General features: G+C 44.4%; 1 protein-coding gene across 3 annotated transcripts in view; it reads left to right on the top strand.

Moving 5' to 3' along the window:
• Positions 1-25,473, top strand: part of abhd5b (abhydrolase domain containing 5, lysophosphatidic acid acyltransferase b) — a 43,871-nt gene extending 18,398 nt beyond the window's left edge. For all 3 annotated transcript variants that reach the window (XM_077195556.1, XM_077195558.1, XM_077195557.1), the window contains 4 exons: positions 20,807-20,955; positions 24,287-24,398; positions 24,498-24,684; positions 24,762-25,473. In XM_077195556.1, coding sequence (XP_077051671.1) covers positions 20,807-20,955; positions 24,287-24,398; positions 24,498-24,684; positions 24,762-24,872 — 559 coding nt within the window. In that variant the 3' untranslated portion in view covers positions 24,873-25,473. The remainder of the gene's footprint in view (positions 1-20,806; positions 20,956-24,286; positions 24,399-24,497; positions 24,685-24,761) is intronic.
• The last annotated feature ends 1,852 nt before the right edge of the window (positions 25,474-27,325 follow it).

Raw genomic sequence — 27,325 nt, 5'->3', positions numbered from 1 at the left:
TGCGTGCCATGGCGTTGCTGCAGGCTAGGGCACCCATGGCATGCACGAGGGTAATCCAGACCGTGCGCTCATAGGTGAGCACCGCACTGCATTCGACCTCACCCTCCGGGGTACGGGTGTCGTAGCGTGCGTGATCGGTCTGGCGATGTCCACCTTGGTGGTCCAGTAGCGCCTTCGTTGGCTCAGCCTGGTTGGTATGGCGGATGCGGACAAGGTTCGGTTCCTGGTCTCCCCAATTTCCCAGGTTGGGCTGGTCGGCGACGCGGTGGAGAACTGCATCCAACAGTTCTCTGCCGCTCAAGCGCAGACGGAGGTCATCCGGCACATCCTGCCCCGGTGGCCAGCTGCTGCCTCCACCCGCCGCCGGTGGCAGCTACTCCGCCTGCTCGTCGCCGTGGGCGTTCCCCGGGCCACCGCTTCTGCTGGCCCTCCGCAGCAGCCTCGACCCAGGCCTTAGCATGGAGCCGGCCGCAGTAGAGACACCCAGTCCGCTCCAGGCGCTGCCAAGCCAGGTGGCAAGCGACAGCGAAAGCATCCCGGAGCGGGCCGCCCAGGAATGGAGGAGATGCTCTTGGAGTGGCACGATCACTCCCTCCCCCCGGGTGAGGACCGGGTGGAGCCTTTGTTTGTGTGTGTGTCTGTTCCGCCGCTGGCTCCCTAAAAAAAAAAAGCGGAGCAAGTGGTACCCACACTTCAAAGAGAGAGCAATTTCATCTGTTCCTGGGTCCCAAGAGGGCCAGTCTGGCGGGTGTGACCCTGTATAGCCTTACACCCCTCAGCTCCCCCTTGGTCGCCAGCAGGCAGCTTGGTGCGTTCGAGGACCCGGTCATCCGCCTTCTCACGCGCCCCCTGCCGCTTGTGGAGACAGGTAAGTGTTGCACAGCACACTAACACCACTCTCTCTACTTTGCTGCCCCACCTCAGGCTCGGCTACCTGTGTTGAGCAGACGTGCTCCTGAAAATTCAGTGATATTCATCACACCGAGTGTTGAGCATTGCTCCTGACTTGTGCGTGCTTATCTTATCCTGCTGGCGAAGGATTTGATATAGCCGCTCCTCCAGCCGGTACGAAGGCCAGTTGTAAACTCGTTCTTCGTGCTACTAGGTGGTGGGTCGTGACCATCTTGGCCCAAGATTGGTCTGCAGCTCCGACCTGAAAGACATGTGCTTAAAAACAGATCTCTACCTTCCGCACCGCAGGCCATCCTGTGGGTTGCGTGTAAGGGTGGAGTATCAGTACAGTGTCCTGCCCTCGAGTGCTCCAGAGCCCGTTGGGTCTTCAGGTCAACTGGAAGAGAGTAATCTCGCCCACGGGCTTAGTATCTCTTTTTCAGTTTTGGAGATGGACTCGGTCTAACACGTTTCTCCAATGAGAATGTGTTCAGCTGGTGTTTGAAGTGAGAAAGGGTCCCACTGGAAGAACTTTCAGAGGCTCCTGGGGTATATGGTAGCTGCAGCCATTGGCTTCCCCCATATGTGACCGCTTCAGTGCTAGCTTCATGATCGAGTCACTGTCACTGTCCGGTGTGTCTCCCCCGTCTTAGGCTGGAGCCACCCCAGTGGCGTTTCATATGTTAGACTGCCCGGTTTTCCGCCCAGTTCATATGTGTATTCTCCACGTTACCTCCCTCTGGGTTGGATGTGGCTTCCGCAGCGTCCCTTCCTTCCAATGTTCGGGGAACGCTTTCCCAGTGGTCCTGTAGGAACAGCAGTGACTTCCCTGGCCTAAGCCCTGTCCTTCCCCGCCTTAAATTTGCGGGGGCATCAGGAGGCTTTGGTTTAGGCACTGGAGGGTGGCAGCGTTAGTGGCGTGTTCAAAGGGTGATCCCAATTCAGTCGACCGTCGACTACGTCTGACGTTATCGACTGAAAGGGAACGTCCTGGTTGCGTATGCAACCCACCGTTCCCTGAAGGAGGGAACGGAGGACGTAGTCCCCTTGCCACTACCGCTGGACCACCGCTGACCCCGGGTTACTCTCGGCTCCTCAGCGAAAAAGCAACTAGTGCGTGCATCCACTTCCGTATTTATACCCGCGCCGCGGGGGCGGAGTGTGTGATGCGAATCACGCACGCCAATTACATTGGCTCGTTCAATAGTACTCGAAGAAGACAGGCTCTCTAGCGAGATCCCAATTCAGTCGACCGTCGACTACGTCCTCTGTTCCCTCCTTCAGGGAACGGTGGGTTGCATACGCAACCAGGACGTTCTCTCTAGAGAGGGAACAAGTACTGTGTATCTTGCCGTGCATACAACAGCGCTGGTTCGCTTCAGCGATGAAAACCAGTTTGTATTAGCCTGTCGAGCGTATTTATAGGCCAAGGCCATGCCTATTCTGGCGGGACGTGACAAAATGGGCGCGAAGCGCCCCCATTGGGTACCACGTCACGCAGGGCCTCCTTCGATAGGCTGCTGCTGTTGCCGCAGGGCAGCCAATAGGCACGCGAGCCGTCTTGCCTATGTCTGCACACTGACACACAGCGTTTTACATTAATTCAAAATTAAGGATAATTTTTGGCTTCAATATCTCGTGGAAATGAGGTTTTCCCCGTAGCGTAAGATAATACGCATTACTCGTTCCCTCTCTAGAGAGAACCAAAGTTACATTAGTAGCCGAGTACGATATCCATCATAGAGTTCCTCATAAACCCTGCAAGACCCATATGTAAATAATATACTGATGTGACGTTTTTCACTGTAACTTCATGTAACTTACTCCGATCGTTCAAAATGGCTCATCCTTATTTACAGCAGACTCTCACGATTAAAAAGAGACCAAAGTCACCATAATCCGTCGCTTAGATCTAAAGATATCACTCGCAGAGTTATAACACATAACCCTACAGGCGCACATTAGCTAAGCTAAGTAAACAAATGTATCTTCAAAGTGACGTGTAGGCTTATAACTTCATGAAACATACTCCGATCGTTGGAAATGGCACACCCTAATTTACAGCAGACTCTCACGATTAAAAAGAGACCAAAGTCACCATGATCCGTCGCTTAGATCTAAAGATATCACTATAACGTTATAACGAGTTATAACGTTGATCACTAGATATTCATCACGGAGTGTCTCACGTCTTTCCGAGATGCAATCGTGTTATCCACTGTTACCGGAACCGTCCAAGATTGTTATCGAACGTCATTGCAAATATTTTGGAAGCTCAACCAATTATATGTTACAGTCAGGCCTAGCAAGTAGGGCTGTGTATTGGCAAGAATCTGGCGATACGATACGTATCACGATACATGGGTCACGATTCAATATATCGCGATATATTCCGATACTGTTCATAATGCGATATATTGCGATTTTTTTTTTTAAAGTAGGACTATCATTTTAGAAAAAAGTATTATTTGAAAAAAGACATGATGTGCATAAAAGTCAAACAAGTTTACTTTAGGTAAACAACAATTCAGTACAAGCAAAATCAAACTGCCAGTTTGGGACTGTGCTCACAGGTTCTTGGTGAACACATTTTTATATGCTCAAGTAAGCCATAATAAAATAAAATAAATACAGACCCTGTAACAATACATAAAAAAAGAAATCTGAAAAATCACACAATCTCAAAAAAGAAAAGACATTGTTATGTCAATTAAAAAAAGTGCTTGCACTATTCCTAGTACACAACATGTACCCTAGTACATCCAACATGTTTTGTGTTGCAAAAACACTAACACGATTCCTAAAGGAAACATTGAAGAACTTAATGTAAATTGTCAGAAAATACACAGCCCCTGACTGCAATGCATATGCATAACAGGCTAATGCATAACAAAGGCTAATGCATAACATAAGGTGCAATCTGAGGTGCAGGATCCAACACATAACACTTAGTGTTATAAAAACACGATTCCTAAAGGAAACATTTAGGAATGTAACACTAATTATTAAATCAATGAAAAGGGAAGCTTATTTAATCTTAAGGTTTTTGTGGAGGAAAACCAGCTGATCAACATGCTCAGGCTTTAAGACACTTCTCTGTGCATTAACAATATCTCCCGCGGAGGAGAAAACTCTCTCCGAAGGGACACTTGTACCGGGAATGCAAAGAAAGCGCTTTGCTACTTTGGATAGGTGAGGGTACTCGTGCTCATGGAACTTCCACCAACTGAGAGGATTCTCTGGAAGTGGCAAAGGGGGTTCTTCCCTAAAACGTTGAACTTCAGCTTTTGCAGTGTAATGTGCAGATTTTGGCGTTGCATTATTTTTGGTAGAGGCAAAAGTAGGTCCAAGCAAGTCTGCCAAAGCACATGAGCTCCTTGGTCTCTTGTTGGGGGACTGGGTGGATACAGGGCCATTTGGCTGATCAACCTCCTCTGACCGACCAGCTTCCTCCATTGGACTTTCTACCTCCCCTTGCTGCTGAAAACATCAAATCAAACTAGTATTAGTTTACAGTAAATTTATGTACACCAACACTAAATCGTATCTTAGCCCAAATTCCTATTTTTTATTTGTGATTCTTTATTTAAACATTTTTAAATGTACAAATGTACAACAAAGCCCAAGATCCACGCATAATCATAAAATATTGAGATGAAACTTAATAAATTAAAATGAAATAATAAATAAAGTGACAAGAAAAATAAAATAAAACTATGATCAAAATTCATCCTATTTTTGTACATAGATTCAAGTCCAATTAAATGGAGATTATATTACTATTTATTTACACTTTAGGCCTTATGCGATCATATATTATTTCCTAATAATATTTAATAATATTTAAACATAATATTTTCCTTTGTGTGTATTTGATGTATTTATTTTTACTTACATTCTGTTGCTTGGTGAGGTCATCCACCACAGCATCAGTTATTTTGAAGTAGACATCATTGGCCTCTGCCTCGGAGAGAAAGGGTAGATCCTTAAACCTAGGATCAAGAGCTGATGCCATTCGCAGTGTATCCTGTTCATCAGCATATCTCTTTCCCAGATCTTTTGCTATAGCAGCCTTGATACTCTTCACGGTTTGTGTGTCATCCAGGTGTTCTTCTGTGCCTATGACAAGCTTTGCATAAAGTGGTGCAATGAGGGAAACAGTAGGCATGCTCTCCTCTGACATCACTAAGGTAGCATCCTTCATGGGCTTGAGTGCCTTGAGTACTGCTTCAGCACATGTGATGTCAGCATCAGTCAGTGTGAATATATCCTTCTCACTCTTGCGGACCTCTGTTGAAAGGAGTGCTGCACAGATGGCTGGCTGCTGCTCTAAAAATCTGTCCACCATATCATACGAGCTGTTCCACCTTGTAACAACGTCTGTGATTAGTCTGTGCTTTGGTAGCTTGAGCAGGTCCTGATTTTGTTTAAGCTGGTGGCTAGCTATGGTGCTGCGTCTGAAAAATGCAGTGACGCGTCTGACCCTGCCGAGTAGTCGATCCACTGATGGCACTTTCAGCGCTTTCTGTGAGGCGAGGTTAAGACTGTGTGCAAAACACCGTATGTGGCTCATGTCGGCAAGTTCAGCTGCCACATGCATATTAGCGGCATTATCCGTAACTAAGACGGGATCTTTTATGTCCAGACGCCACTCAGCAACGGCCTCTTTCAGTACGGCAGCGATGTTTTCTCCGGTATGGCTGTCGTACATCGCTCTCGTCTGCAGTACACAGGATTCCAGCTTCCATTCGTCAGTTATGTGATGAACCGTAATAGTCACATATGACTCAGTCGCCCTAGACGTCCAAGCGTCACATGTCAAGGCAACCTTCTCAGCTAAAGCTAGACATTCCAGCACGTTTGTTTTAACCTCCTTGTAAAGATTGGGCACAGCGATATCAGTGATGTGTTGCCGGGACGGTATAGTGTAACGAGGCTCCATTGTTTGCACCATATAACGGAAACCTTCGTTTTCAACCACACTGAGCGGACGCATGTCTTTACAAATGAAATAAACTACCGACTGGGTTATTTTGGTTGCACGAGTTGAAGTCGTTGGTAATTTTTGCGTCTGAACTTGAGCAAGGGTGAGTTGTGAGGGGTCGACTCGTTTAGCTTGCTGTTCGCTTAACTGAGTGTCTGAATGGTGTCTTGCTATATGTGCCCTCAAATTCGTGGTATTACCAGAGTACTTAATCTTTCCCAGACACAGTTTACAAACCGCATGGTTCTTGTCGATATCTGTAGAGCCCTCTTTACTCTGGAAACCAAAATAATTCCACACTTCAGCACGGAATGCAGCAGGAGCCGGTCTTACGCGGGGTTCAGCCATAGCTATGTTTTTAGCTTTTAGCAAAAAGTTAGACGCGGTTAGGCGAGAGACTAGTGGTGCGTCTCAGCATAGCCATCTAGTGGTAGGGATTTTAAACACAACATAAACTTGAACCATGAATATTTTTGCACGTAAACTAAAAAAAAAAAATCGATATTGCGTTTTTGAAAATCGATACAGTATTGCCAAGTAAAATATCGCGATACTTAAGTGTATCGATTTTTTCTTACACCCCTACTAGCAAGTGACACCTATCTTTATATTTGCGCAAAATGATGAATCAATCGGGTGGTGCGCGCAGAATAGGGCTGGGACGGTTACCGCATTACCGCGGTCACGTGACTCCAACCGCGGGTCTGGGCTCGTCACCGTCATCACCGCAAAAAAAAAAAAAAAAAAAAAAAAAACCTTGGCCTGCACATGTGTGCACGTTGTGTCTAATGACATGGATTCATTGATTCTAATGACATGGATTATGTCTAATGATATTGTGGCTTACATGGATTCAAGGTTTTCTAAACAAAACTTATCATCAAAAGATGGAGCAAATCCGACCTTTCGCGATTTGAGGAGCGCAATGTTCCATGACGCATAATAACATTCCATTCGTATTAGAGATACGCGGATAGGCTATTATTATTTCATCCGCAACCGCATCACAAAACTCATCATCTGTCCGCCATCCACCCGCACCAACGTTTTTGGATCAAATTTCATCCGCAGCGCTGACTGTTTTAAGGTCTATGAGCAATGCGTGGCGCTGCTGTCGCGAGGCTAGAAAGCTCTTGGCTGTTCTAGAAAGAACATTGATCCAATGCAGCAAAGATATTTAAAGGCTAAAGTCCCTAGTATATTGGTATATATTATATGGATAAATATGAATAAGTAAATAGCCTATAACGCATATCGGCAAACCTGACCTTACCTGCCTAAGCTACTGTAGACTAAAATATTATCATTTCGTTATGAATTTTGTTTAAAAGTAGACATTTAGGCCTAGCCTACGCCGAGTTTAGGGTTCATTTATGAGACGAGCTCCAGTTCACGCGCAAGAGATCGCACCTGCGCTTCCACGTTCTCCTGATTATATGTCTGCTATTTGCTTCTTATTTCTTAATTCCAGGCAATTAGTTAATGAAACAGTGATTAAAATTAAGGTACAATTTATACTAAATGAAATTTAATTTAAAGAAAGGCTTTCTACAAAACAAAACTTAATAAAGTGGTCAAAATCGTGTCTTACCCATCTTATGATCCTATCATACTCATGCTGTTCACTCTTCATATAATCGACATAGATTAAATAAAAAATAACACTATATTATGTAAACATAAATATGGAGTCTAATATTTGTATTTAAGACATGTTGCAATAGGTGTTATTTCATTTCCAATGTGAACATCATAATGTATTCTCCTGAAAATGATGAATTCAATGCGAATGTATCTGAGAATATTCTTAAATAAGGAAATCTATTCAGTGATTGGTTCATGCCAAATTACTGCTTGATGATCATTTTACTATTTCCAATTGTGCTCGTTTTTTTTTGGATGTAGGTGACAATATTTAACAAAGTCTGTCCAACAAAAACGACTTCTGGTGCGTGCGCGAAAGGCTGTCTTGGGGTTGGGGTCTGGCTATTTAAAGCGGTTTACCGCCATACCGCGGGAAAATCTTGCTTTTCAACCGCGGTTAAAAAAAATCCATACCGCCCCAGCCCTAGCGCAGAAGCGCTGCTCTTTGATACTAAAACAAGTTTGAGAAGCTATAACCAATGGTTGTTGGGTTGGATTGCATTTCAAATAAGAAAGATTTGCCAGCGTTGACAAGTTTGAACTGTCATTGATGTTTGCAGCACTAAATTTGACTGGAAGGGTTAACATGCTGGTTATGTTTGTCAGTTACCACTTGTTTAGCATTCTGTCAAATTTAAATCAGATACAGAAATAAAGTTAAGGTTACATATCCTATTGAATGGACTACTTGCACTGAGCTTCGTCAGAGTGTGAAACCCGATGAATAAGATCAGTACAAAACTCTGTTTATTTGTTTAAATATTTTAATCGTTATTCTGTCATTTTTCAATCAATCATTTCACTGTATGTGATGTACATGTTTGTCAAAATTCTTGCTAATATTCATAGTAGCGCATAGTATACCAGGACGTTCCCTTTCAGTCGATAACGTCGGACGTAGTCGACGTCAACTGAATCGAGATCAACCATTGAAAACGACACTAAAGCTGCCACATTCCAGTGTCTAGACTAAAGCCTCCTGATGCCCCCGCATTTTAAGGTGGGAAAGTACAGGGCTTAGGCCAGGGAAGTCACTGCTATTCCAACAGGACCACTGGAAAAGCGTTCCCTGTACAAGGAAGGAAGGGACACTGCGGAAGCCACATCCTGCCCGAAGGGAGGTAACATGTGGAAAACACACACATGAACTGGGCGGATGACTGGCAGTACAACATATGGAATGTCACTGGGGTGGCTCCAGCCTATGACGGGGGGAGACTCACCGGACAGTGACGGCAGAGCAGACTCTGCCGAGGGAAGACACGAGCTTGCCGCAGGGAGTCATACCGTGGAAAAATACACATATGAGATCACCGTAGGGATCGCAACATATGGACCCAGCCTAAAGGGCACTACACACCGGGACGAATATCGGCGTGCGTTATTCGCCAGCGTTTTTCAACGTGTTTTTTGTGTTCACACCCAATCGATTTTCGCTGACGATGAGCCGAGTGAACATGCAAATTCATTCCCTGACATTAGATGACGCTTAATGTAAAGCAGAAATACCTCAGAAATAACAGAAAATGTTGGAAAAAGATACAAGCCTATGTACATGAAAGACAATTAAACTCACCATCAAGGCCCATTTGCTCTGCAATACCACTCCATAACAGTTGTCTTTTATCAATATTTTTGTAGTCGCTGTCGCGTTTGTCATAAATTTCCTTATGCTCCAATACCAACGAGACCAGCAGCTCTACATTTATTTTGGCTTGCATCTTATTTGTCACATGTATGCTCGGCAAGACCGTTTTGTGTTTGAGCGCCCCCAAGTTGTGTTTTACTGTAACTTCAGAAGCTCTAGACACGTGAGCAAAAGCGCCAATCTCATTGGTCGGATAGTTTTTGACGTGGCGCGTCAAACCAAAAAAACGAACCCTAGGCGTTTTTAAAAAAATTAAGCTTTTACGCGTGCCGTTTTTCATGTCGGTGTGCACACTCACATTGGCACCCTTTGTTTAATCACGAGGCGTTAAACGTCGGTGAATATCGCGCGCGCGAAATTCGTCCTGGTGTGAACAGGCCTTAACACAGGTTCCACAAGCTTACGAGTGGTAGGCCTAACATGGGGAGTTCTGCCACGTCCGATGTCGGAGGGGTGCGGAGGAACTCAACAGGGTTCGGAAAAGGGAACTCAACTGGAGCAGAAATGGAGCACGTATCCAGTCAGTAGGAGGGGAATGGTGTAGCAAGCCGACACTTCGAAACGGACTCACGGTGAAACCGGCTTCATAAGAAGGGAGCCCACGGGAGCAGCGTTTTGACTATAGGTGTCGCCCAGCCCCCAACTCTAGAATATCTGTCAGCAAAGCACTCGGTGTCAATGCCTAGGCGGAGCACACACTCATTTAAGAGGAGCTCAACTCCTAAGTGGATCTGTGCATGTCGAAATTTTCACTAAGATGAAGGCAGCCACCATTCAATGGTCCAACTTCACTTGGAAACAGCCTTCCCTCTCAAGAGCTGGTCTGAGGTTGTAAGGCTTGTGTTCTGTGCACGTAAGCCGCAATGAAGCGGACAAACAGAGAAAGCCAGGGCTGGGTCTGCCTCCTCCGGGGAAGCGATTGCAGGCTCACCACCTGGTCCCAAAGGGAGAGGTAGGAACCTTGGGCACATATCCAGGTCGGGGTCTCAGTTCGTGAGAGTAAGCCGGCCTGAATTCCAGGCACAACTCGTTGACCGAAAGCGAGCAAGTTCATACGCTCTAGTAGAGACCAGGCGAGCAGGAGAACTTTTAAAAACTGAATTTTTAGCTCACTGCCTGCAGTGGCTCAGGGGCGGTCTCTGAGTGCAGTCGGCCCAAGAGGATAAAGGGGGGCGCAAGGCAATTCCCTTGCTCCCTCAGGAACCTGGCAATCAAACGTGCTTACCATGCTCCTGCATCATGATGTGCGTCAAGAAAACAGAGGCAACATCATTTTGAGGGTGGAGGAAACAGCCTACTCCAATCTATCTTGCAGGAAAGAGAGCACTGAATGACCGAACGCTCTCAGGATCTCCTCAAGGAGAGAAGACTCACTCAACGAATAGGTTCCACTTTCTTTGGCATAAGCACAATTTACTATTTTAGGGGGTGCTCGCAGAAGTGATGGTAACTACCACATGTTCCTGTAGTAGCCACCTGAACCTCCGTGTTCAGTTAGGACAGGCCTGGAATCTCTCCAGGAGTCCGAATGTGGGTGCCATCATGGCCCACCCCTGAAATGTATTCAGGGGAAGTCAGGAGGACTGTCGAGGGGACCTCGGTCTGGTTGGGCCAATAAGGGGCAACTGTCAAGACCTGCTCCACTCCTGACCTAGCACAATAGGTGCAAGCGGCATGCGCGCACAAGACAGGAGCACTGCTCAACACTACATGTGAAGATCACTGAGCTTCAGGAGCAACTCTGCTCAACACCTGAGTGTGAAGAAATTCACTGAGCTTCAGGAGCATCTCTGCTCAACACCTGAGTGTGATGAATTTCACTGAGCTTTCAGGAGCATTTCTGCTCAACATGTGAGTGTGATGAAAATCACTGAACTTGAGCAGGCACCAAACGACAATGAATTGTGTAACTGCTTTTTTAGAAGGCTCACTGGGGAGCGCATTTCTGCGGAGCCCGGGGGTAGCTGAGCCAGTGTCTGTCTAAGGGTTGTCCACTCAGACAGAAATAACACAACTGGCAGAGGGAGGACTCAGGAGAGGCCAAAAGATGTAACTGTGCGGCCCCGAAGTGGTACCTGCCCAGCTGGACCGCCAGGGGATGGAGTCTCCACTCTCCCTGGCCATAGCTGTCGTGAGGCTCTTTGGCAGCATGAATGAGCAGGCCGGAAGAACACTTTTCAAGACATTTAACTCTCTCCTCTGTCGCCCTCCACCATCACCCACCTCCTCTTTAACTGCTGATGACTTACCACTCGCTGCTCACATCAAATTCAAAGCTTTGACGCTTGCTTACAGATCTACCACAGACTCAGCTCCGTCCTACTTTCACTCCCTACTACAAGTCTACGTCCCTACCAGAAGCCTACGATCGGCCAAGGAGCGACGGCTCGTGGTGCCATCACAGCGAGGCACTAAATCAATCTCCAGAACATTCTCATTCACGGTTCCATGCTGGTGGAATGATCTCCCCACCCTCGTCCGTAATGCAGAATCCCTGACAGCATTCAAAAGACAACTGAAAACTCATCTCTTCCGTGAGTACTTAACATAAAAAAAATAAAATAAAAAAAGACTCTTCTCTTTTAAATCTTTCCTTCCCTTTTAAATCTTCCCTTGTCTGGCTTTTGCTACTCTGAGCAATGCCTGAACTTTGTATTTTGAGCAATTCTTGCGTTGTTCTTCCCTCTTCACGATGACTCGCTTGCTTTAGTCTTCAGATGTAAGTCGCATTGGATAAAAGCGTCTGCTAAATGACTAAATGTAAATGTAAATGTAAAATGTAACTAGTGGAATGAAGCGACCTCAGAAGCTTCTGACTCCAAGGAGGAGGTGACGGGAGAGTTGTGACATGCAAGGGAAGCTTAGCGCAACGGTCGCGATGTTCAGACCAGTACCAGTTCGCTGAGCAGCGGTGGCTCAAAGCGAGGTGCCAATGCAGTCGGAGGTCGCCCAGGCCTCCGTTAAAGCATGCTTTTTATACATGGCCCCTCAGACGGTGTTAGTGGACCTTGTTCTAGGAGTGGATTGGTCCGTAGAAACGAATGGTCTGATCACGGACTGAGGGTTTGTTTGGTGGCAGGCCGGGTGATCTGTTGTCACACAGGGCGTGCCGCTCTGCCACGGTCACCTCAGGACTCGATCAGGAAGCTAGTGTTGAAGCGGTCTTCAAATGGAGGAAGCCAAGTGGCTGAATCTGCCATATGCCCCAGGAGCCTCTGAAAGTTCTTTCAGTGGGACCCTTTCTCACTTCTATATAGCACCAGCCAAACACACTCTTTTCTTGAAGAGACGTGTTGGACCGATTCCTTCTCTAAACTGAAAAAGAGATACTCAACCCGTGGGCGAGATTACTCTCTTCCAGTTGACCTGAAGACCCAACTGGCTATTGAGCACTCGAAGGGTAGGACCCTCTACTGATACTTCGCACCTTTGAACGCAATAACACAGAATGATCTGTGGAGCGGAGGGATCGAGATCTGAAGTACTGTCCTTCAGGTCGAACGCTGCAGGCCAACCTTGGGGACGAAGCATTTGGAAATGTATCTGTGTTAGCAACTTGAATGGAGGCTTTGGAAAAAGGGCCCATTTCAATTGACACAGGTCCAAGATGGCAATGACCCACCACTCTAGGGTACAATGAAATACGGGTTTATAGGAACCGGTCTTCATATCACATGGAGGAAGAGGCTACATCGATTCCTTCGCCAGTAGAACTGCGACGTGCCCACACAGGACAGGAGCAATGCTCAGCACGTAGGTGTGATGAATATCACTTATCTTCGGAGCATCTTAGCTCAACACCTAGGTATGATTAGTATCACTGAGCCAGGGCGGAAGTCAAGCGAAATGAATCGCAAGCCGAGTCTGATGGAGACGTACCCGAGGTGGGGCAGTGAGGTGGAGGACAGGGACCCAGTTCGGAAGGCCCGGAGGCGGCCTGAAGCAGGGTCTGAGTGTGGTACATGACACTTTCCTGTCTCCACGAGACGGCCAGGGATGAGTGAGAAGGCTGATGACCGGGTCCTCGAACCGCGCCCAGCTGAAGTGCTGGCGAACAAGAAGGGGCTGAGGGGTGCAAGGCTTTACAGAGTCGCACACCGCCAGACTTGCCCTCTTGGGACCCAGGAACAGAGGAACTTGCTCTTTCTTTGAAGTGTGGGTAGCACTTGCTCCACTTCTTTTGGGAGCCAGCGGTGGAACAGACACACACACAAATGAAGACTTCACCCGGCTCCATGCTGAAGCCTGGCTGGGGGCTTCTGTGGAGGCCCAGCGGGAGCGGCGGCCGGGGAACGCCCTCGGCAAAGAGCAGGCGGAGGAACTGACACCGGCGGCGTGGTGGAGGCAGCACTACCTCAAGGGTAGTGAGGGGGAAAAGCTATTCAGGCAGTTTCTGGCAGAGAAAGGAGCCGTCCACAACCTCCATGCACTTCGGGAAAGAAAAGCACTAGGGCGGCGAGCTGAGAACCAGCGCAGCCTGCCCCGAGATACCAATACTCCAACCATGACTGAACGGGACATGTTGGAGTTCCACTCGCGCCCGGCAGGCTCGGCGGCCCGTTTCAGCATAGCTGACATTCCTGGATCTGGCTCGGGCAATGTTACACTCCCAGAGGGAGATAACACAGCCGAGTCGTTATCTCTAGAGGCCAGCACACCCTCCGATGCTGCTATCGACATCTTACCCTCTGGGGAACCCCAATTGAAACAGCTGATCGGTCCATTACAGAGGGACCAGCACGCTCAACAGGAATTCCATCGGCTGCGGTGTGATGGAGGAGTGAGGAGCCCACAGGGAATGGTTACCGGGTGAGACATCCATCACTATCCTCCGATCACCCATCCCACACGGCACCCGGGGGTGGGGCATGGTAATGGGGACTCGCACTTCACAGATGAAGGCGAGTCTTGATCTCAACACCACGACAGTCATATTCCAGCAATGAGAACATGAGCCGTCCACAAAAGCTGCCTCAGAGTGCTGAACTATATAAATATATATATATATATATACATACATATTTATATACACATAAATATATAGCCCAAACACGTGATGCAACAATTGCGACCGTCAGAGAGGAAAAGGGAACGACCACATCCAGAAACGCACAGGTGTTATGACATCTTGAAAAAGACGCAAACGCACCCGTGTTGCTCTTTCAGGAAATAGGACCCATCACCAGTGCCGGAGCACACAGGGGAATAACCGTGGCAACACTGAACAGCGAACTGAAACAGTGAAGCACTAACTTTTCCGCCCTCTAACCAGCCGTCAACACACACAAACCTTTAGAATTTGTTGCTGTTAAAACAGCAGTTGAGAGCTCAAAGCTTGCAAACACCGGTGCACTCTCGTCGTTGCCGTAAAGCATGTCATGATTCTCGCCGGATTTGTCGGGGGCGCTCCTCTCAAACTTGCATTGCTGGTTTTTCCAGCGGCGTCCCCCCAAGCTTTACTACCAGGATGATTCGCCCTACTATGAGTTTGTTTACGACCAAAATTATTTTGAAGCTGTTATATTAAGGTACAATTCTTGCATAGTGTCCCTTTAAGCCATTCAAATGTTGAAAGCTTAATAATATGCACTTTAAAAATGAACCATGGTGAACATATTTAGACACACTTTAAACCCTAATGTTCAAAATAATTAATTTGTTTGAGTAGGGTAAACAAATTAGATCAATTAAATTGACTTTTATGAGTATAGAACTCTTTTTCTTCAGAGTCCATAAAACTAACATATTTTAGGTAATAAAATTCCATATCTTAATTTAGATGAACTTAAATTTAACTGCAACTGGGATGGGATTTCTATTTCCCAGCATGCTTTGCTATGGCACTCAAAAGTGAGAGTAAATGCTGAAATTAAGTGTTATATCTTTTTTTTGGTGCAATATTAATTTTAAGTGGGAGATTTATTTGTGTTTAATTTTTAGCTATGCTAATTTAAAAGAGTTCTGTTATGTTGGGTTTTTTGGGGTGTCAATTGGAGCAAGAGCTTGGTTTGAGCACATATGTTGAATATTCTATATTATTGTACACATTCAGCAATTTCTATGCTTAATGCTGTCAAAGCATTGTGTAACCAATTAGCAAGATAGCATTTACTGAACTGGCTATTTAAAGCTAGCCAAGTTTTCACTTCTAAAAATATTTAAGTTAAGATTACATAGACATTTCAAGTTAAATGTCTGAGTTAGCTTACTCAAATATTTCAAGTTAATAGCAATTAAAATATACAAGTACAAAATAAAAATCTGCAAGTTCTGGTTACCAAAACTGAATTTCTTAACTTAAAACCTAAAAGTGTTGTCAATCTATTTGGGTTTACAGTGTTTCCAGACAGGTTAATATTAGTTTTTTTTTAAAAAGAGAAAGCGAGCAAAAGAGAGAGAGAGATGTGAGTGAGTGTGTGTGTGTGTGTGTGTGTGTGTGTGTGTGTGTGTGTGTGTGTGTGTGTGTGTGTGTGTGTGTGTGTGTGTGTGCGTGCGCGCGTGTGTGTGTGTGTGTGTGCGTCTGTGTGACCTTAAAATTAGTCACTCTACTATCAAAGCTGAGAGTTTAAAACTTAAAAAAACATAAACGTTACAACTTCCTTGCTGAGTAATATAATGTAGCGATTCAGTAGTGAAGTTAATCTTTATTAATAAAAGTAGTGGGGCAGTGTTGACACATTTCTGTACTCCTTTTCCTGTGTGTGTGCAAGCGCGATCTCCAATTTCTTTGTGTAAGTGACGTGTGTGTGTGTGTGTGTGTGTGTGGTTCAATAAAAGCAGCACATTAATATAGAACTTTGATTAAACTGACTGACCTGTTCATTCAATGGTTGTATTGCCCACCTTCCAGCCAATCAGAATCGAGTATTCAGACAAACTATGGCATTAAAGGTAAGGTAAGGTAATTTATTTATAAAGCACAATTAAAAACAACGGGTAGTTGACCAATGTGCTGTACAATTTTTGAAAACATGCCAAGGGCAAATGTACAGAACATTTATACAAAGCAATACATATTTCTAACAACTCTCACAAAACAAACAAGCTACCAACATATCAGCAATTAGATTTCGACAGAAAAGCCAGAGAAAAGAGATGGGTTTTTAAAAGGGATTTAGAAGATACCACAGTTGAGGCAGTTCTAATATGCAAAGGCAGACTATTCCAGAGTTTAGGAGCCAACACTGAAAAGGAACGATCACCCCAAAGTTTACGTCTAGATTTTGGGACAGTTAAGAGTTTCTGGTCAGAAGACCTAATGCTGCGTTCACACCGGACGCAAAGAGCGCGTCAGGCACGAGTGATTTCAATGTTAAGTCAATGCAAAGACGCGTTACGCGAGTAAAAAAATTCCTGCGGCGCGAATGAGGCGTAGAACGCGGCAGACGCGAATACGCCTCATTCTCGTGTCAAGTTCGCGCGAATGGCGCGAATTGAGCGTCTGGCGCGTTACGCGCGAATGGTGCATTTTGTGCATTAACGCGTTTGACGCGAATTCGCAAGTCTGCTGCCCGAGTTGAAAAATCTGAACTTTGGCGTCAATTCGCGCCGCGTTAACCAATCAGGAGCTAGCTGCCTGCTGTCACTCAGGAGGTAAAGTGACGTAAACTCCCGCTCGGAATCTTTCATTCCAAAATCACTGACAGCTATGGAGGAAAAATTTATTCTTGCTGTAAGCAGTCACCCAGAATTGTACGATTCCACTTCATATTTGTACAGAGACAGGAACAAAAAGGACCTCGCTTGGAAGAGGGTCAGTGAGGAGATTGGGGAACCTGGTAAGTTGTAAATACAAATTAATCTTTAATATTTGTCCACTTCTTTACGATAGAAATGCTACAGTCACTGTAATTTCTTGAACAAGAACATGTGGACATCAAAACATGTAAAAAGATGGCCGTCAACGGGTTTCGCTTCCGGAGTTTCATCGGATTTCGCCTCCGACGCGCGTAAATTTCACATCAAACTTTTGTTTTTTAAGCGCGTCAATTTCGCTCTTGACGTGCGAATGGATTCCAAGTGGTCAAGCGAAGAACTAGACGCGGTAGGCGCGAATTTGACGCGCTATTCGTGTCCGGTGTGAACGCAGCATAAGTGATCTTGATGGTGAGTATATCTGCAACAACTGAGAGATAAGGTGGTGCCATACCATTTAGGGATTTAAAAACAAACAACAAAATCTTAAAATCAATCCTGTAGCGGATCGGCAACCAATGTAATGAAAATAAAATTGGAGTAATATGATTCCGGTTTCGGGAACCTGGGAATTTGCAAGCGTGTCAACGTCGACTGATTAATCCCTGCATACAGGGCATTACAGTAGTCCAAACGTGAGGTCACAAATGCGTGCATCACTCTCTCTAAATCTTCAACTGACAAAAATTGCTTGACTTCTGTCAAGGTTCTTAATTGGAAGAAGCCTGATCGAACAACAGCGTTAACTTGTTTGTCAAATTTTAGTGAGTTATCAAAAATTACCCCCAAATTTTTCACCATTGATCGATCATAAATAGATAAAGGTCCTAAATCAACACAGGGGAACTCAGATACACTAGAGGGTGCAAACACAATAATATCAGTTTTGCATTCATTTAGATTAAAAAAATTAGCAGCCAGCCAGGTTTTCAAATCATTCAAAAATGCTAAAAGAGGCCCTAAAGAGTTATCATCCCTTTTTACTGGCATATATATCTGTGTATCATCTGCCTGACAATGGAATGATACTCTGTGTTTTTGAAAGATTTCGCCAATTGGAAGCATGTAAAGCGAAAACCAAATGGGTCCCAAAATTGACCCTTGAGGTATCCCAAACTTAAGAGGGGCAGATGAAGATGTTAATTCCCCCATGGTGACTGAGAAACTTCTGTTAGTTAGATAGGAATTAAACCAATTTAAAACCACACCTCGCATCCCTACCAACCTCTTCAGCCGTGCAATAAGAATTGCATGATCTGTGGTATCAAATGCCGCGCTCAAATCGAGTAACTCCAAAACTGCAGCATTTCCAGAATCCACAGTCATTGAAACATCATTAAGAACTTTTAAAAGTGCAGATTCTGTACTGTGATGTTTCCTAAAACCCGACTGGAATTTTTCAAAAAGTAAATTTTCATTCAAAAAAGACTGCAGCTGAATGAGAACTGCTTTTTCTAATATCTTTGAGAGGAATGACAATTTTGAAATAGGTCTATAATTATTTTAGTATTAAATTACATACTAATAGTATATAAATTAAAATTAGTATTTTTAATTAAAGGCTGCACCACAGCGTGTTTAAAAATAGCAGGCACAGACCCTGATACAAGACAGTTATTTATTGTATTTATAACACTAGGCCCAACTGTATCAAAAGCCTGTTTGATTATCTTTGATGAAACTATATCAAGTGGGGAGTCTGATGGCCTCAACTGGTCTACTATTTTTTCCAAACCAGAAAGTTGAAGAACTTCAAAGTGGTCAATCACCATAAGACAACATGGTATAGCTGGGACACTACAAACAGCAGGAGGAATTTGAGACCTAATTTTTTCGATTTTTGAAACAAAAAATGATTTAAAATTATCACACGTATCCATCGACATAACAGGCACAATTACATTAGGTGGATTTACGATAGAGTTTATAGTACTAAATAGTACTCTAGGTCTATGATAGTTTCTCTCAATAATATCAGAGAAATATTGTGCCTTCGCTGTTTTAACAGCACCTTGATATGTCTGCAAAGAGTCCCTTAATATCTCATAGGACACTTGGAGTCTGTCCTTTCGCCATTTAAGCTCTGCTCTCCTGCAGACTTGCCTAAGTGCGCGTGTAGTGTCATTTATCCAAGGCTCTACCTTAGTTTTTACACGCCTCACCTTCAAGGGTGCAACATCATCTAAAATAGTTGTGCATACAGAATTAAAAGAAAAGAGCAAAGACTCAGGGTCTGAATAGGATAAAAGATGAGCATCAGCCACATTATAATTGTTCTCAAATATCGTAGCGAACTCGTTAATGACACTAGTATTTATCCTACGACATAGGCGTACACTTGGCTGAGGTTTCTCAATCTGGCACGTAAAAGAAACCCCAAAAATAACTGATTTATGGTCAGAAAAGACAGCATCACAAACATCTACATAGGATACAGAAATGCCATATGACAGAACTAAGTCCAATGTGTGTCCATGCTCATGTGTAGGACCACTTGCGGATTGCACAAGATTAAAAGAGTCAATAATGAGATTCAAAAAGTCTTTCAAGGGGTCCGCTGGACAACACACATGAATGTTAAAATCCCCCACAATTAAAAACGTATCAAATTTCAATAGGATTTCCCCTAGAAATTCTGAAAAATCCTGAATAAAATCTTTATTAAATTTTGGTGGTCGATAAATCAACCCACACAACACTGGCTCATTGAAAGGCTTGCAGTTCAAAACTTGGAAAAACTTCAGTTTCCACAAGACGACAGTGGAAGCTGTTTTTAAAAACAGTTGCTAAACCTCCACCTCTACCTGTAGAACGAGGAGAATTAACAAATTTACAGTCTAAGGGAACAAGGTCGGCAAAGGGACTTAAGTCACCAGCAGATAGCCACGTCTCAGTCACAATTAAAACATCCAGTAGTTTCGATGTAAAGAAATCTTTCAGGATAAACGTCTTATTGCAAAGCGATCTCGCATTAACCAGTGCCATTTTGATTAATATAGAGTCGCCTGCCGGTTGTGATGCACGACACAATAGTCGAAGGTTACGGAGATCTACACCCCTACCTTTACGGAGATATGGCATCTTTTGTACAAGTTGTTGTTGGGTGAAGATTTACGGAACAATCTGCCGAAGCGATATATATGCTGGCTCCAATGAGCGCCTATCCCGGATAGCACAAGTCTATTTGATGTGATGTTTACATCTGGAAGACGTATTTTTAAGAGTGTTTGCTCATCTGCAATACGTCTATAGGACGTTTCCTGTCAGATGTCAAATAGACGTTTAGAAGATGTCTTTAAGATGTAATGATTTAGAATGCATGTTAAACTGACATCTTCTAAATGTCTATTTGATATCTGACAGGAAACGTCCTATAGACGTATTGCAGATTAGCAAACACTCTTAAAAATACGTCTTCCAGATGTAAACATCACATCAAATAGACTTGTGCTATCTGGGTATGAATAGATGATCGTCCCACGCGCCATTAAAGTCATGACGGTCGAAATTGGTCCTAGACTCCATCAACAGTTTTGCCTTAAGTTTGACAGAAAGCCCGCCTCGTTTCCCACGTCTTCTTCTACGCTTCTTCAATGGAAGAGCACAGGGGAGCCGATGCAGCGACAATGGTACAGCAGACAGGTCTGGAGGACGGTATGAAAACGATTCTCCCCGTTCTTTACCCGCCAGTTTAACCACAGTAATTCTGATATTTATGAACATTTGTCGTTCGTAAACCAAGATAGCAGTAACATCCTGGACCAGGAGTGAGACGAACAAAATAAAGACAAACAGAACAGGTAGTAGACGGCTAGCCACACACACCGGCATCATCTTAAAATGTACAGTGTACGTAAATAAAATAATATTTTAAAAATATTGAATCAGACAAGGATGCTTTCAATGTCTGCTATAAAGAATATTGTCTAAATTAATTTACACAGATTGAAGCACTTGGTGTTGGTGGAGCCATGGGGTTTTCCAGCAAGACCGAATGTTCAGGATCGTTGGGTTCCCATTTGGATTAAAGCCTTTGGCAATGCAATGAATCCATTCAACCCTCTTGGTCCGCTGAGGCTGGCAGGCCCACTGGGTATGAAACTGTTGTTATTGTTTACTAATTGTTTTACTATGGTTTTATTAAACCTATTAAAAATAGTTTTCAATCTGAAATGAAGCTGAAATAAAATAAAGTATAAAAGTTAAATGGAAAAAAGCTAAATTAAAAAAAAAAAGAAATGTTGCCTTGGCAAATAAATGAAATAAATAAGTGTAAGTTGAAGCAGGTACATCACTAGGCCCATTTAAAGTGTTTATTTATGAAAAACTAAATAAACGAAACTGATTTTAAACTGGGCAAAATTGTTTGTCAACTGTTTACATAGTAGTTAATATTTTAATAAAATAAACTAGTAGTTAGTAGTTAGTTAACCAATCGATCAATCAGTTAACCAATCGATCAATCAGTTGTTAAAGTATACACAACATTTTAATACTGCAAACACTTTTGTTTATTATTGATTTTATAAAACTTTAGACGAACTGGGGATCTCGTTTGAGAGACCAATCGACTTCTAGTGTAAACTAAACGAGCCAATGCACATTTGCATGTGATAATTGCAATGGCTGCTGTGCATGGCAGCGCGAGCATTTAATGAGCAGCAGGTGCGTCACATCTTTGTTTCTCTGCTGAGGAGCCGGACTTTGTGACTCGGCCGAACAGTGGAGGCTCAGCAACCATGGCGACGGGACGTACATCTCTCCTCTGAGAGAACTGAGAACCAGAACAACCGAGACGTTCCCCTTCTTCAGTCACTCTCAGCGTACTACAGAGGTGATACCGGCTCGACACGAAGGCTATAGAATCTAGCGAACGTTTTGGGTGTCGCCCAGCCCACAGCTCGTAAGCAATGATGTATGCAATGGTCGCAGTGCTGTCATACGGAACAGTCTGAGGGGCAGCCCACGAGTGACTCTGGTAGCACATCGGGACAAGCTCTTGGTTACCTTAGCCTCCTTCTGAACTGTGGAGAACCGCTGGGCACAGCCTCCAACAGTGTCTCCGAAAAAGGCCACATTGTGAGATGGGAGCATCGAGAAAGCAAACTTTGGCGATGTCTCGTACCTCTACAAGGTGTAGCCATGGGGTGCTTCTGGACCACCAGGGTGGACATCGTCTGACCGAGGGCCAGCGCTGTGACTTAAACCACGGTCAGTCACTATGCACAGCTCAACCCTGACTCAGAACTACCCTCTGCATTGAGTGTTTTGGCCTTCCACAGATTTGTAGGATGGCCATCACATGCAGGGAAGAGGTGATCTGCAATTAGCACATCTGCCCCACCACCAAGAGTACTGAGAGAGGAAAAACTGTTTCTGCAGATTTTGGCATGTTTGGTTTGCCATATTGGCACCAATATGCTTCCATACTGGCAATGTTTTTCACACACATCCGGGCAGGCACGGAGGTGGGTCAAGGCGATTACGCGCCGCACTGCGCCCCCAGATTAGCCCCGGAAAGTATGGCTGTCAAGTCTGAATCTGATTCAGCATGAGCACACACACCATTATATTGGGAACTCAGCATCATCTTCATTTCCAGAGCGTAACAGCCCTCTCTCCGATGCAGCGATCGACATCTGATTCTCCCCTTGAGCCCCAAATTAAATGCTTGGTCCCTCATGAGAAGGACCAATAATCCCATCCGGAAGCTGCCAGGCATGCAAGACAGTGAACGTGGTCGTCATCGTCAAACTTGATGGCACACGGCACGCTGAGCGCTCCAGCCCTTATGAGAAAGACAAGAGCAACAAGGTGCCGACATGGTCATGCTCTCATGCAAGAGCATAAACCACCCACGAACGCAGTCTCAGCATATTTGCGATGCTCCAGAGGAGAGAGGGGCCCGAGGAGGTGGTCTTGTCGGGGAACACTCACTGTAATCCTCAGATCACCAGTGCTATTAGCCAAAGTAGCCATTTTCTGGTGGCCACCAGAAGAGGAACTAGATCGGGGAATAGGCAAAGGGGCTCCACCTCATTTGAGGCACTTGAGTCTCGACAGTGGATCTAGAGCGGCGGGCGACACATGCACGCTGAACGCTCAAGCCTTTACAAGAAAGGGGAGACGAATAACGTGCCGACGTGGTAATGCTCTGATGAGAGAACATGAACCACCCACGAGCGCAGTTTCAGCACGCTTAAGCCGAGGCATGATAGTGCAAGCCTGATGTGAGCACTCACATTCTCACTGAAGGCGCAACCTTCTGAGCTGTGAAAATATTTGTTTTGCCGGCTCTCTGTGAGATTGTGGACAGCGCTGTCTGTGCTTGTAACACCAACACCAGCTTGAAGAGGCGTTCTGCTGAAGTAGCAGACTCGTTTTTTGAAGTTAAAACACTCTCAGATAAGATTGCAGAGCAGGAACAGCATTCACCATTTGGCTCCAAAGCGAAAGACAAAGATGCTACGCACAGCAGCTGGTGCAATTATCGCATGCCAATGTGCATTGGCTCGTTTAGTTTACACTAGAAGTGGATTGGTCTCTCAAGCGAGATCCCCAGTTCGTCACAATCACCTCTGATGTACGTAGAGGGTGACTGAAGAAGGGGAACTGATTGTCAGTAGGATTAATGAAAACTTCCGGACAGGTGCAGGAGCTAAACTCTTAATGAAGAGGAATAAACACCTCTGAGCTATGGCCATTGACTATATCTCAGTTCATTTTCTATTAAACTTCTAAGTAGCATTCAAGTAACAAGTTTATCTTGAAGAATAAAAGAGAATAGTTTTTTTTCAATTAAAATTTCTTTAAAGGGATAAATCACCCCAAAAATTAACATTCTGTCATCATTTACTCACCCTCAACGTGTTCCAAACCCGCATGAGTTTCTTTCTTCTGTGGAAAATATTAAGAATAATAAATGTTCTTAATATAATTTCCCCGAATATTAAACAGGAAACATAAACTAAGGTCAGGGGAATGTTTGCTATCAGGGGCCAGTTGCATAAACCTCTAAGACTAGTCTTATAGACATCAAGTTGTTTCTTTTTAGCTTTTTTAAATCAGATACATAAAAATGTAGATTGGCCTAATTTAATACCGAAAAGTAAGACTGACTGCTCCTGACTAACTGCTAGTGGGTCATACTAGAACTTAAGACACTGTCTCAACGTAATTGCTATGTTTATGCAATCGGCCCCAGTACAGTTCACTCTCCATCCAGACACAGGCCGGTCTTTAAAAGCCACACAATATCACTTAACTGAGCTGAATACTTGTTGTACTAGTACATGTGTATTTGATAGTAAGTTTATGATAAATCATGAGCTGAATTTGGTAAGTAGTTACCAGTGAATTAATTATGATGTGTAATACCTAATACGGTATTTGATCTTTCTTTAATAAATGTATTTCTCTTTCAGGTCCTTTGTTGCTTCAGCTTTTACGATCAGATTTTAAGCAGAAATACGCTTCTGTATTTGCCGACGACACTGTGGCTGATTACATATACCATGTGAATGCACAAACAGCCAGGTAAACTGTGAACCCGGGCAGTATACAAGCTATTTTCTGACCTAACAGACAGAGGTCATAATATAATTTTTTTTACAAATTTGTCTTGTGATTGGGCAGTGGTGAGACAGCTTTTAAAAACATGACAATCCCATATGGATGGCCTCAGCACCCCATGATGGACCGCATGGAGATGATCAGTCCCTCTCTTCCCATGACTTTCATCTACGGATCACGTTCCAGCTTTGATGGTCAATCAGGAAAATCCATTCAAGAAATGAGACCTGACTCGCACACAAAAATCCTTGTGAGTTTTATTCCATTGATCGCACTGTTTTCCCTCAAAGTCTGAACAGTAACAGTTTTCTTTTTAATTCCTCCAAGGTCATCCAAGGTGCAGGTCATTACGTATTTGCAGACCAATCAGAAGACTTCAACCAGGCTGTGCTTAAGATATGCAATAATGAATGCATATTTGAGAGAAAACAAGTGTGAATTAAAGGAGGATCAGATGAAGGTGATAAGGGAGAGATAGATGCCTGAAAGGTACTATATAGGAGGAAAACGAGGCATAAAATATGAAGGAAAGGAAGGAGGAAAAATTGCATGATCATTTATGGCTTTCTACAAATGTACATTTAAAAATTAATATATATACACAAATAAATTTATGCTCATGAACTACATTTTAATGCATCTGCAATATGAAAGCAACAAAAAGTGTTTTTTTATTTTATTTTATTTGGGAAAATCTTCTAATTAATTCATTATTCAAGCACAAGCAGGCACATTGTAAAAATAAATAGCGGCAGAAATGATCCATGCCTGATGGATGCCGCTGGGTGGGAGTAAGCACCAGTAGTGGCCTTTGATATGTTTGCAACAGACGTTATGAATGTGTGGCCACCAGGGGTTGTTTTACACGCCCTAAACTACTAATTAAATATATTCAGAACCTATGATTATACCATTAAATTGTCAGCTCAAAAGGCCTACCTGGTTTCACGCAAGTCACCCTAATTAAAGGACTCAGATAGAAGCTGGTGTATCAAAAATATACATTTATTTCACAGTAGTTCAATAATATAAACAGTTAGTTAAAGACAACCATGTAACACCCCATGAAACTTTCCTCAATCAAAACACCAACTGTTTAAGAGCATGTACCGAGTGTCCCTCCCGAGACGTGTCAGCATTTAATCACACCACACGTCACTCTTAATAAATAAAGTTGAGAAGAATACCATAGGTAAAATAACCACAGTTAAATCCAGTACACGACGTGATACACAGCAATATCTTAAATCTTCCCTTGTCTGGCTTTTGCTACTCTGAGCAATGCCTGAACTTTGTATTTTGAGCACTTTTTGCGTTGTTCTTCCCTCTTCACGATGACTCGCTTGCTTTAGTCCTCAGTTGTAAGTCGTTTTGGATAAAAGCGTCTGCTAAATGACTAAATGTAAATGTAAATGTAAATAACTGGACACACACTTGTAACGAATGGCCTTAATCAAATGCCCTAGTAATCAGAAAACCTTCCCCCTCTCCCCTGTTGTCATCGGCCCTAAAACCAGTTCTCTTCAAAGGCCGGTGTCACCTCGGCTCCACTGAACGATCTCAGCAAGAGACTGTGTCTGCAACCCTCAAAGACAGCACAGGAGACCAGACAGCACTACCCATTTGGTCAAAGACTATAGAGATAAACTTTCAATACACAAGGACACTCACTCCATTCATACACACAAACTTTCCCAAATGTTTAATAGTATTTCTCCTGTGTTTTGTGCATGCTCCTATGTTTTATTAGTTATGCCTAGTTATGATTCTTTAGTTATGTTAGAGTAACTTCCAATGTTGATATCCAAAGACGATGAATATATCACTGCTTTAATGTCTTCAAATCCCCTCTTCTTTGGTATCAAAATAATCCTCTTTTGATTTTATAATCAATGGTGTACAATATGTTCCCTTTCAGTCGATAACGTCGGACGTAGTCGACGCGACTGAAATGGGATCACGCTAGGGAGCCTATCATCTTCGAGTACTATTGAACGAGCCAATGTAATTGGCGTGCGTGATTCGCATCACACACTCCGCCCCCGCGGCGCGGGTATAAATACGGAAGTGGATGCACGCACTAGTTGCCTTTCGCTTCGGAGCCGATCGTTTGATGTCTCTGAGAGTGCTGTTGTCTACAACGAGCGAGTGTGTCGGTGTTCTTCAGGAAGACTCTCCCAGTGCTGGTGTTCTACAGCGCGAGTGCAGCGGTGATCGCGAGCTTTGAGCTCTCAACTGCTGTTTTAACAGCAACAAATTTCTAAATGTTTGTGTGTGTTGATGGCTGGTTAGAGGGCGGAAAAGTGAGTGCTTCACTGTTTCAGTTCTCTGTTCAGTGTTGCCGCGGTCATTTCCCTGTGTGCTCCGGCACTGGTGACGGTCCTATTTTCTGAAAGAGCAACACGGGTGCGTTTGCGTCTTTTTCAAGATGTCATTCCGCCCGTGCGTTTCTGGGTGCGGTCGTTCCCTGTCTCTCTCTGATGGTCACAACTGTTGTGTCACGTGTTTGGCTTACAGCACGCTGAGACAGCTTTTGTGGACAGCTCATGTTTTCACTGTGGGAACATGACTGTCGCAGTGTTGAGGGCGAGACTCGCCTTCGTTCGCGGAGAGCGAGTCCCCATTACCATGCCCCACCCTCGGGTGCTGTGTGGGATGGGTGACCGGAGGATAGTGTTGGATGTCCCGCCCGGTAACCATTCCCTGTGGGCTCCTCACTCCTCCCTTCCACTGCAACCACTGGAGCCTCCTGTGTTGTCTGCTGGTCCATCTGTAATGGGTGGGCCAGCGGTTTCACTCGGGGCTCCCCTGGAGGACAGGACGCCGATTGCAGCATCAGAGGGTGAGCTGACTTCTGGAGATGATGACTCGGCTGCATTGTCTCCCTCCGG

Source organism: Siphateles boraxobius, unplaced genomic scaffold, assembly GCF_051911475.1.
Source record: "Siphateles boraxobius isolate OS27281-9 unplaced genomic scaffold, OSU_SipBor_1 33, whole genome shotgun sequence".
Classification (NCBI taxonomy): Eukaryota; Metazoa; Chordata; class Actinopteri; order Cypriniformes; family Leuciscidae; genus Siphateles; species Siphateles boraxobius.
The sequence above is the reverse complement of the archived record's forward strand: the minus strand, read 5'-3'. Positions and strand labels throughout refer to the sequence as shown.